Below are 16,689 nucleotides of genomic sequence, written 5' to 3' on the forward strand. Positions count from 1 at the left end.
CCCCCCCCCACCCCGCCACACCCACAGACCCCACGTTAACAATGACAGACAGCCCCAATGACGCAACACACACACACTGACCCAGTAGCTGCCCCATCGCCACGGCAACGGCGGCTCTCGACCTTGGCCAGAGTGCCAGAGGTCACACACGGCCCCCGGGGGTCGACGTTAATGCGGAGGGCCGTCGTCACCGCCGCCAAATGAGGAGACAAGCGCAGACAGTTTTGGAAACGATGCAACACCCATCAGGGGAGACCTGACAAGTGTTCCTGGTGCCGCGGGGGGGGCCGCGACGGCCCGCCGACCTTGCCCCAGTAGACGTTGACGAGCCACCCACAGAAAGAGTTCTTTAGGTTGTTACAACTCTCAGCTTGATGTGTTATTAGTGCCAGCAAGCCCCCCTCCCCCCCCCCACCCACGGCCCCCATCCGCTATCCGCCCCAGCCCCCCCCCCCCCCCCCCCCCCCCCCCCCCCCCCCCCCCGGGCTGATTACGGTAATTTGGGGGTAACACTTTCACCATTGTTTTGTTTTTATCTCGGTCCCTCTCTCCTCATTTACAAATGGGCTCTTTGAAGAGGCTTGAGGTCATTCATGAATATGCATGAGAACGGGGGCTGCTCTCGCCATAAAGGGGAAGTCAGTCTTGGTTTGGAAACTCGTGTTTCTGTCGCTTTAAGGTCGTTTGCTAAAGTGATTTCCATCTCCACATGCTCCGATGGTTTCACCATTTCATGAAAAGTAACTCAATGGAATTTTTTCAATATCGCTCCACTGCCGTCCCTACTCATTACCCTTTTGGAACATAAAAGCCTGCATATAAAGCTATCTGCGAAGGACATCAATTATCTTTTTTTGGCACCCCAAAAAAAAAACGAATCGTAGAAAGTAAAGTTCAAGTATAAAGGTGTTCCGTTATGTGCTGCGGCGCGATCTAAGCGGAGAAAAAAAAAAACCTGTAATCATTCGCAAACGGATGCCTCTTTGTCCTTTCCGATGTTTGCTCTCGGGGTTGAAATAGTAGCCAATTCCAATTCCGTTTGTAACCTTCCTCTCTGTTTTTCCGCCTTCTGTTTACGATACCCTTTTACTATCACTCTGACCTTTCCGTGATGCACGACGGGCCGCGGTCCCCCCAGCCCTCATTGTTCTGACCGGGCCGCTCCTCTTTGTCCCTGTGCTCCCCCCCCCCCCCCCCCCCCTCCCCGTTCCAGGTGGATACTCTTCGCCATGTTATCAGCCAGACCGGAGGATACAGTGACAGTCTGGCAGCCAGCCAGATGTACAGTCCACAGGGCATCAACGTAAGAAACCTGTAAACAATCGCTCCCCCCTTTCCCACCTTGTCCCGGCCTTTCTCTCCCCCCCCCCACCCCCCACACACCCTCCTCCACCCCCTTTCGTCTTTAGCAATTATTTCCCAGTGTGTGTGTGTGTGTGTGTGTGTGTGTGTGCACGTAGAGGGCAGAGGGCTGGCTGGCTGGCTGGCGGGGTGATGGCACTTAGCAGACTTTTATGGAAGGCGGGGGGGGGGCGGGCTTGGGCTGATGTCCAAGCATTTACTCCCCCCCTCCCCTCCCCCCTCCCTCCCCTCCCTCCCCTCCCTCCCCTCCCTCCTCCCCCAGTCATGCCCTGGGTGGCAGGCAATGAGGCAGCGGCCATGCTGAGGGGGCTGGACGCGCTCCGAGCCTGTCGCAGGGCATTAGCGTTAGCATGGCACCTGCAGTCGACGAGCACAAGGGCGCAGGTGTCAGCCTCCTACCTGAGAGGCCCGCCTGCTGTCCGTTCAAAACACACCGCTGACTCTTGATGTCCGAAGTCGCTGTAATTTTGTCTGATTTTCTAAATGAGTTCGACCCACAGGCTGTGAATGGCAGCGCGCTAGTCTGCCTGGTTTTAGTTTTTTAGTTTTAGCTTTGCGGTGTTGTTCGTCGTTAGCCCCGTGCGCCACGCGGGAGACAGGCTTTACTCCGGGGCGGTGTGTGTTAGCATGTAGATGCACAGCGACAGGCGGCACGGGACGGAGCGGAATCAATACGACAGTTACGGACACAGAAGGAGCGGGGCTTTGGGCTAGCAGTCCAAGCTCATTGGTCGGATCAGCCGTCCACACTCGCAGTGACACTGACAGCCAGGCCTGTAACACCCCCCCCCTCCATCCCCACCCCCAGTGCTGGCCCCGGCCCCGGCCCCGGCCCCTCCTCCCTCTCTCCCTCCCTCCCTCCCTCTCGATGCTAAAATAACATCATTGGCAAAGTCTGGCGACGTTGAATTCCTGTGCGGTCAGGTCATAGTGTCATGAAACAGGCGGCATTGTAGATATAGAAATACATTTATTTATTTTACTTCAATATTCAGTGATTGAGTCATTGATAGGTGCAGGATAAATGTATAACATCAATTTTTTTAATCTATTCGGCAGAAAAATATAGATTGCATTAGCGTGACTTATACATTGAGAATATTCTTAGATAGGGGAAATACAATATTAATCGTAGTCACAATAGGAAATTAAGAGGATGATATTGACTTGAACATAATTATAAGAAATATGCTCAAAACGACAACATTAAGTGACTATAGTGAGTTGGCAGCGATTGTAGAGAGACTAACGATTTAGAATTGTTGGCGTCTCAGACTAGTGGACGCAGTGCAGAGGGCTTTGTTATTTACCCAAACAATATCCTGTGAGTCAGGCGGCAGGGGGGGAAGGGGGGGTCCCCCCCCTCCCCCAGAGCTGGAACAGAAATTACACCCCCTTAAATTGCTAGTGGGTGTTGCCAGGGCTGAAGATTTGAAATGTTTCTCTTTTTTTTCTCTGTCTCCTTTCTTTTTCTCCTCTCGCCGGTTGTGAATAGGATGACAGATAGTCTTTATGTGAAATAACAGGCTTTGAAAATGAGAGGCTGCCAATGGCCGTTTGAGGCATTCACTAATGGCACGGAAATTGCTATTAATGTCCCTAATGGTCCTCGGTCGACCTTCTCCTGTGATTAGAGACGGTTTCTATTTTACAAAGATGTATTTTCTTTTTCCCCAAAAGCCGGTGTAATAATTTGCTATAATTGATTCTTTTATCATCAGTAGGGCACGCTGAGGGGTATATAAAAGGTCTGTGTAGCACTACGTCTGTTTAGCTGAAATTATGGATGTCACTTTTGATGCTAGGTGGACAAAGAGCGAGCCAGATCCTTATTTGTACATGAAGAACCGACAGCACTACGCAAGTCGAAGTGCAATAGGGCTTATTTTTGTTTTATGGCATCTGCTGGAACAGAAAAAGCAACATGGGAGTGTGTTTTTTATTTCATGCTCATGGCTTTCAGTGATATCATTTAAACTTAAATCTGTCTTTTTCCTAATTTTGGCTTTTTTAGAGCTTTACTTATGTTCTCATGTATATTCTCATGTATATATTCAAAAATAAATCTCAGGATCTCTACATAGTAGAAATGCACACGTGTTGTTTTAGTAGGGTTTTTGGTCACATTCCTGCCATTGCTTATTGCTTACTTATTGTCTTCATGTGTTATCTTCACAGGCGAACGGTGGCTGGCAAGATGCGCCCACCCCCTCGTCAGTGACATCACCCACAGAAGGCCCCGGAAGCGTTCATTCGGACACCTCCAACTGAATGGTTCAATCTCCACACCTGCAAAAATCGAACTGGCCTTGCTCTTCACAGTATTAAAGATAAAGGAATTCACCGGTCCGAGGTTTTTGGGAAGAGCGGGAAATCCTATCTCTGGAAAGGAATTAAAAAAACAAACTTTCTTCTGCTATGATGTTGGACATTCGGGAACTCGACACAAAACTAAAAGAATATCACGATGAAAATGAAAACGGTTGCGTATTGAATGGAGTTGTTTGTACAGATTACACATTATATTCAGAGGGCTGGGTTTACTTATTCACATGTGATGTTTTCACTCATGACGATGAAATGACGTGATACCATTAATTAATCAACCCATTTGGTTTTGACTGAAACTACATCATTCTACCTCTCAGCCACAAAAAAAGTACTAAAAATGTCAGTGACCCATTATTTGTTTTGTAAAAAAAATGACTTTTTGTCTTTGCAAGCAAGAGGCACATCTTCTTACGTACATTTTGTTGTCTCTCACCTATTCTATGGTACGCCATTTAGACTTAAATATTGATTAGTTGTTTACAATGTGTTCTTGATAATGCTCATCTTCCCATCTGTCTCCGACCAGTCCGAGCCGATTGCTGTCGGGAGATATTACCTCTAAGGTAACCCTGTGACGTATGTTATCTGTAAACAATAAGAAAAATAAATACTTGTCATGAACTCAGAGAAGCTGGATTGGCCTGATCATTCATTCAGCGGAGCGTTAAGTCAGGTGGTTTCCATAAAGGAAAGTCTTTGTTGCCAAAGTAGGGCATTGGAGCAATTCAATTAACCTGCTTCAAAGGTTGTCTCTTGAATGTGCTCAAATTAAACACAGTAATTGTGATTCTAGATTACATTTTTCAGAACAGCCAAATTACCATTTTTCAATTTAAACAACATTCTAATGTAACATCTTTACCAATATATGTATTTCTCTCGGCCCCAGTACAATACCGTGTGCTTACAATCAGCTGTGAGAAATACACATGCACAGAAACGTTAAAAATATCAAATCGATAAATAAGTGGGAAAATACAAAGATCTACGCTTTTTTTCCCGGTCCTATTTTGTAGCATATTATATTCTTTGTTTCTTTTGTTGTTGTCGTACATTCAATTAGCCTCTAATTTATTCGGACCAATTCAAACATCACCTTGACATGGATGTTGTACATTAGTCAATACTTACTGTACTACAGGAAACAAATGGCCTGAATCTACACTGTAAAACAAATCTAGAATGACACCGTCACATGTCTTTGGAAGCCCATTCTGATGAAGAGACGGAGCGAAGCTGAGCAGATGTTGCCACAAATATATGTTTTCTTCTTTTTAAGGAATCTGGGGGAACCTTGACAAATGGTACCATGGTTAAATTACGCTCATTCAGATTTTCAAATATATGGTTATCAATATAAAAAAGGAGGAGACATCTGATCGTGTCAGACAGTGTTTCACCGGACCCCGTCCTGTTTGTATACAACATGTTTTGTGGGTTCCTATTTTGTGTCCTAAAAGCTGAACGCCTCCCATTACATTTTGTGTTGCTCTCCACATGAAACTTGCTCAACGTGCAGCATTGTGCTTGAATAATGTTCTTATTTGTTGTTCGACCAATTAAAATGCTATCTTGTGCAGCGGGGATATTCATCAGCGGTTATTCTTACTTTTTCCGAATCACCAAAAAAGATGCATTTTCATTACATCTACACTACCTTCATGTGCGGGCGTCAGTGGTTACGGAGCTGGAAGTGTGGGGACTAAAGTGAGGCCGGGTCAGGCCCTGCTGATGGCTCACTTCTAATGGCTCGTCATCTACCTGTCTTCAATAAAGGCACAGAGCTGATGTATTATCTAATATATTTCGGTACATGATGATATAGGTTATTATCTCAAAAGATTGTGCATGTGAACGCTCACTTGAAAACACACACACACACACACACACACACACACACACACACACACACACACACACAAACAAACGCACACACACACACGTACACAGACACACGTACACAGACACCCATATGTGCATGCAGACACTGAAATGCATGCATGCAATCGCACATACATGAGTGCACAAGCATGCAAACACACACACACACACACACACACACACACACACACACACACACACACACACACACACACACACAAACACACACACAGACACACACACACACACTCTCTCTCACACACACACACACACACACACACACACACACACACACACACACACACACACACACACACACACACACACACACACACACACACACACACTTGGTAAGACATGTATTTTTCATTATTCATTTTGGCTAGCACTCTATTTGTTTAATAAATAAACTATAACAATGTACCTTGAAGGTATTGTGGTATCCCACACATCTCACACATGTGTAATGTGTACACATTACACATAATGTGTAATAAACATATTACATATTATAAAATATAGAAATAAATAAATATATTATCAATTTAGGCCATCGTTCAGGGACAGAGATACTTTTTTAAGAGACACCCACACTGATGTTATCTGGCAAGACAGTGACGCATCTCAGATAATTATTTGTACGACAATTGAATATTCATATTGCCCATATATAGGTCGAGCTGAGGGAAGCACCGGTAGCAAAGACACCGATGGTCTCTCAGGCCCTGACTGGGAGGCGAGTGTGAAACGCCAAACCCAGATTGGTCTCCTGCATGCCGCAGGGGAGGACACATATAGGCCTGCGCTTTGTTCTCACATACAGGGCTTACTTCAAAAAATATTGACATGTACCATACCCATCCCTTCCGTACATTGACGACACCCTCTATCTCGAAACGCGCGCCATAAGAGAATAGAAAAACATTCAGATTCTCGTTGTCTCGACTTGAAGAAACATCGATCACAGAACAGCCTAAAAGCCTCTGGAGTGGAACTGCAGCTGCAATCAAACAGGGCTGTTGTTATTATACATAAAATATAAATGCATGACATGTTTTAAAATCGAACCTAAGTTGCTGTTTGAGAACCCCTTCATGAATGGTATTAAAGGCCACAGACGTCAACATAACTTCAACAAGGGCTGATTGTTACTCCAAACAGGTTCTCAATGGTACCGCAAGGGGGCAATGTTACCACATTTTATGCAGGGTATACCAACCTGCATAAATGTATATCTTCTTAAACATATTTTACTGGTCTAATAGACCATTAAACGTGTATGCGTGTCTTAAAGCCAACGATTGAATTATAATAAAGTAGACAATGTGACAGCAGGTGCGTTACACTAGGCCTACCCGCACACAGACTGCTTTTCTTACTTAATGATTGTTTTTTAATAAAGCCCCTGTAGAGCTACGCTGAATATCAAACATTCCTAATGTTGTAACTATCGCCGTGCATCGGGTTTCGGGATAAAACAGCACACATGTGATGATCGTCAATAATCATGTCGATAATCCTCCTCTTTCCCTGATGACGTCACACACGATGGCGTTTTATTTTTTCCAAAAGTGGAGCAACTAAGAAGCAGAACTGGTACTTTGAAGAAAAGCAAAATGGCAGACGTCGTCAGCAAAACTGCATTGGACTGTGGCATTGTGGTAATTCAATAAGAAAGACTCGTTCAACGCATTGATTCTGGGCAGATTTAATCTGGCGAACGGGTGAAAGTGTATAAAGCCGTAACTATTCCATGCACTTGTTGACTTTGTGAATACTGATTGTGAATTAATGTTACTTTTATTGCTTTTTCTGGCATTATCATGCGATCTATCTACTTATCATGCGATCTACTATCTACTACTATAAATTGGTCACTCTCCCGTCTCGATGCAGATCGAGGATGACTGGCCGGGGTACAATATCGACCTCTTTAGTTCTCCTACTCACTATTCGGGGGATCTCGAATGTGTCTACATTCCTCATGGGGTGATCATGGACAGGTAGGAGACTGCGATGGGTGGTGTTCTGTTATATCCTATGTCCAGCGGATCTTATAACTATGTTTGATGTTTCTATGAAGGACCGAGCGGCTTGCCCGCAACATCATGGATGATCTTGGAGACCACGACTTGGTGGTGTTGTGTGTACTGAAGGGTGGCTACCAGTTCTCCGCCGACCTGGTGGAAGGAATCAAAACTCTGAGTCGCAACTCTAACCGATCCATCCCCATGAGGGTCCACTTCATCCGCCTCAAGAGCTACCTGGTGAGAGTAGTACGAAAATAAAATGTAGGCTGTAACGTTTGGGGTTGGCATTGTGTTATAGATCGAATAGATCGAATTTAGTTACATTGTTATAAACCATGATTGCAAACGCTACAGATGAGTTTGCAAAAAAAACATGGGGGAGATGCAATTGAACTTTGATGTTCAATGGTTAAACTTTTTTTAGACTCATAATGTATCGACTTTTTATTTAATCGACTTTTAAATAATAATGCATATAGCCTAATGTTAAAAGCGCATTTTATTAAGAATATGTGATTCAACAATTAAATATCTAGGGAACGGTAACTGTTAATCCGAATGTTGCTTTCTGCTCTGTGTTTTAGAACGACCAATCAACAGAGGATTTACAAATTATTGGTGCAGAGGACTTATCTTTTTTGAATGGAAAGGTAATCTTTAACAAAACAAGGAATGAGTTATTACAACTAATCATTTTTAACAACGTCGTTATTTTATTTTTTACAATGCTTGAAACAACCCCAAGGGGACGCCATCAGCCATAGTTTGCCCTCAAACCGTCCTAAGACGCAAGCGATTGCATCCTATAGTCCTACCTGTACTCACGCAATCTGATAGTGATGATGAATGAATCACATGACTTTTACTATCTGACTATGTTGCCTCTCTGTGAATCATTACAGGTCTTCTTTGTGTATATGAACACATTTTTCCATCGCCATACACAGTAAAGGTGTCTGGGGCAGGTTCGGATTGCTGACAAATTTCCCGTAAAAATTATTTTAGTGTTGTCCCAGTCACTTAATTCCCAGTTGCTTACACGCTGTGGCTAGGGTGTGTCTCGACACCTCAAGCATGATTGATTTATGAAGTCTGAGTAACTGCCCAGTGATTTGTATTTTTACTTAGAACTTTTCATGGGTGCTTTTCTTAGAAGGAATCAATGATTGGACATGATGGGAAGTTTAGTCACCCTCCCGTTGCATCTGTATATTCATGGGGTGTACATTCCTGTAATGAACCAAAGGGCTTTTGCGTGACAATAATTGTAATTTTCATATTTTGTGAACAAAATTGACCATATTACATACTCACAATCATTATATCATAAGATATAATGTAGGCTACTTGACCACACATGTATAAACCTTTAAAAGTATAGTAATATAAGTATAAGAATGTCATAATCCTTTCTCTTATGTAACTCAGCCCAAACAATTCTTAAATCATACAATTCATTTTGTAATCAAGCATTACAATATGATTACAGTACATGATCACATTCCCAAGATTCAAAACTCCCAATTTGTTTCATCATTTGAACTATCGGTAATCAAAAACCAGTTGCCAAATAAGATTTTATCTATTTTCTGTTCTTCTCTTTTGTTTGGCCTTCTTCAAGTAAAACAAAAGTAGAAATTAGGTAGAAGTTTGCCCCAAAGTTAAGCTTGTTATCTTGTTCAGATTTGGTTAACTTGTTTTCACTTTTCATCTCCCACATCTCCTAAAGAACGTCCTCATCGTGGAGGTAAGCCAACCTGGTCATGCTGCTCCTTGTTTTGTTTTTCTCCAACCCAACTATATACACTAGAGCCTGTTTATTGCCCTCGCTTTTTTTTTTTAGGTCAACACAAGACATCCTTATTTTACTGCAGGGGACTAAGCTTGGACAAGAGTAAACTTTTAAATTAATTGGGTCTTTGTTAGACGGTTTTAGAGCCGTATGAAAAAGGGAATGCTCAAAACATTGTTGTTAGAGCAGATGTTGGATCCTCTATGGGAGTCCATATACACAGGGAACATGATGTACAGCAATAATGATTATTCATTATTCAAACGTCTATTTGGTATGGAGATACAGCAGTCTTTACCCTTGTTCTGAACACACATCACTATGTTACGCATCGCTATGTCTAAATCTGTTACTGCTTTACTCGTTATATTCAGTTGTGTTCCGTCATTCAGCAAGTTGGTCATTGCTGTGTGACTGTTTTTCTCCAGGGAAGTTATTATGTAGCATTGAAGTCAACATGCAACCAATGATTACAAAATACAATGTTGTGTCTTTCTTTGATGGGTCGAAGATCTGACCCCTTTCTCGGTTGTTCTGCAAAGTCGGAAGGTTGTGGGGCACCGGCTTAACTGAATTTATTCGTCTGCTTCTCCCAGGCCATTGTAGACACAGGAAACACACTGAAAATGCTCCTGAAGCATGTGGAAGGCTTCAGGCCCAAAATGATCAAAGTAGCAGGGTGAGTCTCGGATGAAACACGAAATGGCCCATTGGACCTGCTCTTCCAGTCACTTCATTTCCTCCTCTGGAGTCTAGACAACAGGCGACCGATGGCACAGGTTTACAAAGGAAGCCCTTAATGCTTGATACACTAGAAAAAATGATAATACACTAGTCAAGTGTGTCACGCTGAATGTTGTGTATAATGTGTTCTTTTGTGTCTCTTCTAAGGTTACTGGTAAAGAGAGTTCCTCATAGTGTGGCCTGCCTCCCTGACTGTATGTTATTGAGCAGCCCTGTTTTCTATGTCCTTGTGACTCATGTATGAATATCCATTAAAACAAAGCTTAATTCTACTTTGTCTGTGGATTACCTAGCATTTCCGACTGTCTTGTCCTTTCAGATGTGGGCTTTGAGATACCGAATCGCTTTGTTGTTGGCTATGCCCTGGACTACAATGAATACTTCAGAGATCTTGATGTGAGTTATGCTGCTTGTTCTTTCATTGTGCCAATTTGTAGTCACGATGATTCTATTGTAGAAAAAAGAAATTGGTGCAATGTTTCTCATTTAAAGTAACATTCCTCTTTCTTGCTTTTTTTCTAGCATATCTGTGTCCTCAGTGAAACTGGGAAGATGAAATATAAGATATAAATGGATGAGGGTGCTAACGTTGACTGCTTTATCTGGAGTAGAATTAATGGCAAGCTTGGACACTTTCTTTTTAAACTTAACAAAATTCCATGTTTACATTAACCCGTTAATTTGAAGAGCTCAACTCATCTATCAAGTAAGACTTAGTGTTTTCACACGGTGTACTTGTAAATACTGTCTGTAACCAGTACTTTTTTATCAAATGTATTTAATAAAGGCTAACACAGGTTCAAAATAATATCAATTTATCAGAGTTATGAATTTGCACTGACTTTTAGCAAAACAATTATGTTAGTATAGAATATAGTATAGTTATGTATAGAATAGATATTTCTATATATATCACCTCATCGATCCACTAATCCGTTCAGCACTAATATTTTAAAATTATTGTTACATATTATGTTTACAAGATTTCTTTCAGAAATGGGAAAGCACAGCTCAGTTTACACTGGGTTCATAGGTCATGGCCTCTGCTTTATTAACGTAGTGTACTTTTGAATTTTTTACTAAAATGACCATCTCAATTGTTTGGATTTTGCTATGTAATGATCTTGATACTTGACCTGTTTAATGTGTCAACAACTTCTTGCTCGGTTTTAGAAATGTAACGGTAGATCATCTTTATCGTTACGTGACCTTTTAACAGTTTCAGTTATTTGTTTTTGTCACACTGCTGCTCTACCTGTTTTGGGGGGAAACTAAAATGGCTTCTTACACACTAAACGTTCACATGTTCCAGGAATTCCTCAGCCTGTTGTACATGACATGGTAGCTAGTAGCTACATGATTGTTACGTTGTAATTGCAGTGTCAATAAGGGGTAGAACTTCTGTGAACACACGATGTCCAAGTAATATGATTCATTGTTTGTATTATTCAAACTGCCTTTTCTTTTGTGTTATTTTGCCCTTGTTTTAAGGCAGTTAAACTGTTGCAGTAACCTATTTTACTAGACACACTACTAAAAATAAAATGTTTTTTACATTCATTCACCAGTTCTGCATTAAATGTTATTGTATTGTGGTAACAACCACATTTCCAAAGTGATTTTGGCAAAAGTGGTCTAACCTTAAAGTTGATAAACAACCGCTTTAGTGTAAATAGGCCACATGTGGATTAAGAGATTTCATATAGAGTACATGGTGTAAATTGCTGACCTCATTATATACAACTGACATATGACTCCAAGCATATGTTTAAGTTGGGAAAAACATATTAAACTGCTGTTAAAACTTCTATCCTGTTAGAGGTCTGCTTGGAATTATAGAAATTTGGCATCATGCCTTAAGTGTGAATATGCCTGATATGGTCCAAACATAACCCATATATTGAGTTATATTATGTGCATATTGTGTTAATGAGAAATGAGTTTATTAAATAATGCAATATAACATTTATCTACTGTTGCAAGGCATATATCGAGGAATTATTGGCTACGAGGTTCTAATTTTAAAGTCTAACCAAGCTGGCAGGACAGCTTTGTGAAAGTCTGCTTCCTTAGGGTGACCTCTTCAACAAAAGCTGCCAATCCCTAGAACAGGTGGCCCCTTATGTTGGTAGAAATAAAAGGGACATTTGTCAAAGCCCTGAGAATCAGTGCACGTTTAAGTCTCCAATTCCAGGCTCTCTCGTGTTGCATGTACGACCAAATGCTCAAGCATTTTGAAATGGTTTTTTTATATTACATTTATGGGTTGGTTTATAATTAGGCTACGACACGACAATAAATGATTGCGGGTCCAATGTGCTATCTGTAATAAGACCAGTGGGAATTCACAATCCACATTCACATCTACTGCCGTACACATGCCAGTCTACCTCGACCTGAACCAGTGACAACTTGGAGTATAACAGCACTTGTTTGTGGCTGGTAGTTATTAACATAAATACTCATCTTGACACATCTTATCTTTATACAAATCTCAAAACTAAACTAATTACAGTACATTATTTACTACAAACAGCGTCTCTGGTACAAGAATAGTTTTCAAACAGTTGAGTTGTCTCGCTCGATAGAAGGAAGCTCAGTTAATAAAAAAAAAAATAAGTTGTTACAAGCCAGCAACGAAGCATTGTGCAAGGACGCGTCTGGTTGGTCGAGTGCGATACAACGCGCATTGTGATTGGCCGCGTGTCTATTGGAGAACAGAAGGTGGCTCCAGCCAGGAGAAAGAGTGGGGAACACCGGACCCGATCCCAGCCCCTACTACTAACAGCCGCGTGTGCCTCCCCCTAAGTGGACCTGAAACGACAGCTAAACAAAACGGTCTTACGGAAAAACAAACACGTATACCGTTCATCGACAATGTCGGGAACGCCACGGCAGGATTTACCGACCCGTTTCACTCGCTTTCATGGGGAAACACGGCCACTCCACCTTGCCTGCGTCCACTTTTGAACTCCCGATACCGCAGGTAACTTTGTTCCACTAGCCTGTAGCTCGGAGGCTAGCACTAGCGACAGCCTGTTGCTGCTGCTGGCTTCGTTGTTGTCTCTGACGGGGCGAGTTTACCGTTCAAATGTATCAATTACCGAAGGCTTTCACTCCTTAGAGAAAAGTCTCAGTGTATGTGGCGTGTGTGATTGATAATCTCGGTTTTTAGCCTCGCCTGGTACGGCGGTGATAGGGAGTAACGTGAGCTAGAGTCGCCTGGCCATTGTGGGTCGCTTAGCACGAGAACAACAGCAGGGTGCTGACCATTGATCCCCGTACAGACACAGATGGGCTTCAAAAACACATTTTAATGGATCAGTGTGTCGGTAGTGGGGTTCGATAGTGAGCATAGATGGGTGGGTTACACTGGGTTTAATCTTGGCGTTGTTTGGTTCGGGGTCGTGTGCTCCACACTCCTAAACAAACACTTGTTACTGGCCCATTATTCAGTGTTGACGGCGTGTCTATGAATGAGGACCTCCGTGCCCCGCTTGTTTTTTTCTTTTCGGCTCGGTAATACTACGACGTAATAACACCGTATTTTTGGTCTCTAAATTACTGACACGATTTGTAAATCATGTTTCCCCCCCCCCCCCCAAGTTACGCCATGACATTTTCTATCCATATATTGAGTTTTTTCAACCATGGAGCGTGTTGAAGCTTTATAAATGAAAACCATTAAGTTTAGTAGATATGTATTTATTTATTTTTAAGTACCATGTACCAAACACCTTTACTGTCCTATCGTCCGAAGGTAAATACAAGTTAATAGCGTGTGGTGATCGTTTATCTGCCTCACACCTTGCGCCCAGTAAGCCCATCTATGAACACGGAGTAAACACTTTAACACGACTGCTTCTTTACAGCGCAGCTGGATCAGCACAGGAGCCAGAATGGAACCGTGAAGCGCACTTAGCTGAGCACACGTATTTCCCTTCCCACTGCTGGATCAATCATTTTCGATGTGGGACTTTACGGATCACAGCATCTTAACCAAATTTGAATGATGGCATCGCGCCGGGTCCATCCCTGCGGTGACGATGATGAACGCCAACAACAACCAAGAACTTCTTACTGTGAGGTAAACAAAAAAAACGCCCCAAAATCCTTAACTTCTATCTCATCAAACACATTTATAAAGTCGTGTATAAGTGCTTGGTGCTGAAGGGTTTGTTCCATGGTTTCACGGCCTATTCTAGTTATTTGCATGGGACTGGTGTTTCACCAGCAACAGCATGTGACATTTGTAAGCCCCCCAATGATGTTTTTGTTTGTTCCGTTTGCTTTCTCTTTTCTGGGGTCTTCATTACATGTTTGATAGGTCCCCTACAAACACATTTGCCATTTTCCACTTGAGTTGAATGGTTGCCTTCAACCCAGACAGAACTGATATGCAGAGCTTCCAACGTTTATTGCAATCCTGTTTGCACGGATGAGTCCTTGAACCATTATGTCTGGGCCTGTCAGAGATTACTTATACATGGAGACGTGATTAATAAACTGATGTGCCTTTTTCTTTTTTACCAAGGCATTTAATCAAACAGTAGATTCATATAACTTGTAGACAAACCCATGGTAATCAATTGTATTTCACTCATTTTGTTTAAACCACTTACAGCCTAAGCAGAGTGTAGTCTAGGATTGCAGATCAGTCTCTAGACAGCCTGTATGAAAGTCAGCTGAGTGTGGGTTCTCCATAATGACACTAGGTAAAAGGAAAATACGTTTTATTTGGCTAGAGTGGGTCTTTGTGAAAACTTAACACAAAGGTTGTCTCGTATTGGATTACATCACACACAAATCGTTTTGGTGCACTGAGGGTTTGAAAATGTAATGAAAGCTCTTTTTATTCGGTTCACCGCCAGAAGACATTTAAGCTGTTACACCTATACTACCAGACAGCAGACCATCTGCTTCTCAGTGGGCTCAGGGTCTGAATGAAGACCTTTGTGAGACAGCTAAGTACTCATGTCGGACGCAGGGTCAACCGTTCACAGAATCAGTCGTTTTCATGACCCTGTTTCATTGCTATCTCCTTCTTTCTAATGGAATATTGGCTTGTCGTTGTGTCACTTCTATTGCAGCCTATAATAGTGCCTCTCCAGCAACCCTTGGTCACGCTAAAAACAATCTGCATTATAAAGCCACGTTTGTTATCACTTATTCTCCCATACCTACTTAAGCACATTAAAGAATTAAAGAAATGCAAATTAGAACCAATTCTTATGTAAGCAGTACATACTATTCAACTTGGCCCTGGGCTCTTTCAACGACCTGTTTCTAGTCTATACTTTACTAAGCATATATATTAAGTTTCACACACAACCGAGTTAATGAAGTTAACCTGTAATATTCCAACACTGATGTTCACTGATATTTCATATATTTTTGAGGATATAAATGCCAATATTCCAGTGTGTTTTTGATGGGCCCAAACTGATGTAACAGACACGTTATGGTGTCCTTACCAGAGGCTGAAGCTACGTTTATGTATGCATCTCAAGTCCTCCTCTTGGCCCGTGTTAAGAGTTCACAACAGTTTGTGTTGTCAACAAACAAGGCTGTCTGTTGGTTTTCAATGCGCAGTGACACCCTTTAGAGAGACTGTTCATGGTGTCTTCTATTCTACTGGAAACTGGAAAGGTGCAAACACAAATGTGTGGTAAATAGTAATGTTGCTGGATTGAATTGCTTTGGTCTTAATTTTCTGTACGAAAACTATAAGAACACATGTCAACTCATTTGTGTTGACATGCCAAAATCTAGTCGTTCAGTAATCATTCTTTCTTTGGTTTCCTTTTTAATGTGACGATAAAAAAACACCAATTCATGTGCTAATCTTAAAATGGAAACTCCCCAAAGCCTGCAACTCTGTGGTTTTCGGGAAATTACAATGATGAATCAAGATACGCTCTTAATCTGCATCTCTTTCTGTATTCTCTGTTAAAGCCTAGTCAGTTCCCTGAATGCTTGCATAATTTTGACTCCTTGCGCGGTTGTGGTGATGACATGGCCCTAACATTGGGATAAGTAGGAGATCAATCATAGTTATGATGACCTCTTCCCCCTTGCTTTATTGTCATTCTGTGTCTGGAGGAGTTGCTGTCGATGTAACAACTTTTGGTTATAAACCATGTGTGTTTTAGAGGCAGTGTTTTACCATGGGATTTCCATGGTGTTTGAATTTCTCCCAGTTTGCATTGGAATGTTTTCCTTCCTTGCATCAACTGCACATTGCATGGAATCCAAAACACTGCAGCCACTGTTGGCCTGATGGGATCCTAGTGGCAGGCAGTTAGGTAGCAGTATCTTGTTTTCTTCCTGCTACTTCTACTTCTAGGATTCCTTTTTAGTTTGGGGAAACTTCCCCCAGAATGGTCGGTTGGCTCTTGTCCATCTAGGTGTCAAATTTTCATACACTCCTCCACCAAATCCCTCCTGTTAAATCCTTCAACACATCGAATGTGATTTTTAGCGTATCACAGGCCTCTACCTCCTTTCCCAAGTCCTTATTTCCTTCCATTAAATCGCCTAGCAGGCTTC

At 42.2% G+C, this 16,689-nt stretch overlaps 2 protein-coding genes and 1 long non-coding RNA gene across 5 annotated transcripts in view; all 3 read left to right on the forward strand.

Moving 5' to 3' along the window:
- Window positions 1-1,184: 1,184 nt before the first annotated feature.
- LOC115549401 (uncharacterized) lies at window positions 1,185-5,285 on the forward strand. The gene is made up of 2 exons (XR_003977765.1): window positions 1,185-1,303; window positions 3,541-5,285. It is a non-coding gene; the product is annotated as an uncharacterized LOC115549401 (long non-coding RNA).
- A 1,739-nt stretch (window positions 5,286-7,024) lies between these two features.
- prtfdc1b (phosphoribosyl transferase domain containing 1b) lies at window positions 7,025-11,700 on the forward strand. The gene is made up of 9 exons (XM_030364136.1): window positions 7,025-7,235; window positions 7,471-7,577; window positions 7,658-7,841; window positions 8,189-8,254; window positions 9,334-9,351; window positions 9,993-10,075; window positions 10,288-10,334; window positions 10,460-10,536; window positions 10,663-11,700. The coding sequence occupies exons 1-9, from the start codon at window positions 7,191-7,193 to the stop codon at window positions 10,708-10,710; spliced, it is 675 nt and encodes a 224-aa protein (XP_030219996.1). The 5' UTR covers window positions 7,025-7,190; the 3' UTR covers window positions 10,711-11,700.
- Window positions 11,701-12,854: 1,154 nt separating this feature from the next.
- The window catches only part of arhgap21b (Rho GTPase activating protein 21b), a 32,995-nt gene continuing 29,160 nt past the window's right edge, over window positions 12,855-16,689 (forward strand). For 2 of the 3 annotated variants that reach the window (XM_030363593.1, XM_030363595.1), the window contains exons 1-2: window positions 12,855-13,126; window positions 14,013-14,227. In XM_030363593.1, coding sequence (XP_030219453.1) covers window positions 14,150-14,227 — 78 coding nt within the window. In that variant the 5' untranslated portion in view covers window positions 12,855-13,126; window positions 14,013-14,149. The remainder of the gene's footprint in view (window positions 13,127-14,012; window positions 14,228-16,689) is intronic. The other variant, XM_030363594.1, reaches the window with a different exon arrangement.

The sequence above is a fragment of the Gadus morhua genome, chromosome 8, assembly GCF_902167405.1.
Source record: "Gadus morhua chromosome 8, gadMor3.0, whole genome shotgun sequence".
Classification (NCBI taxonomy): domain Eukaryota; kingdom Metazoa; phylum Chordata; class Actinopteri; order Gadiformes; family Gadidae; genus Gadus; species Gadus morhua.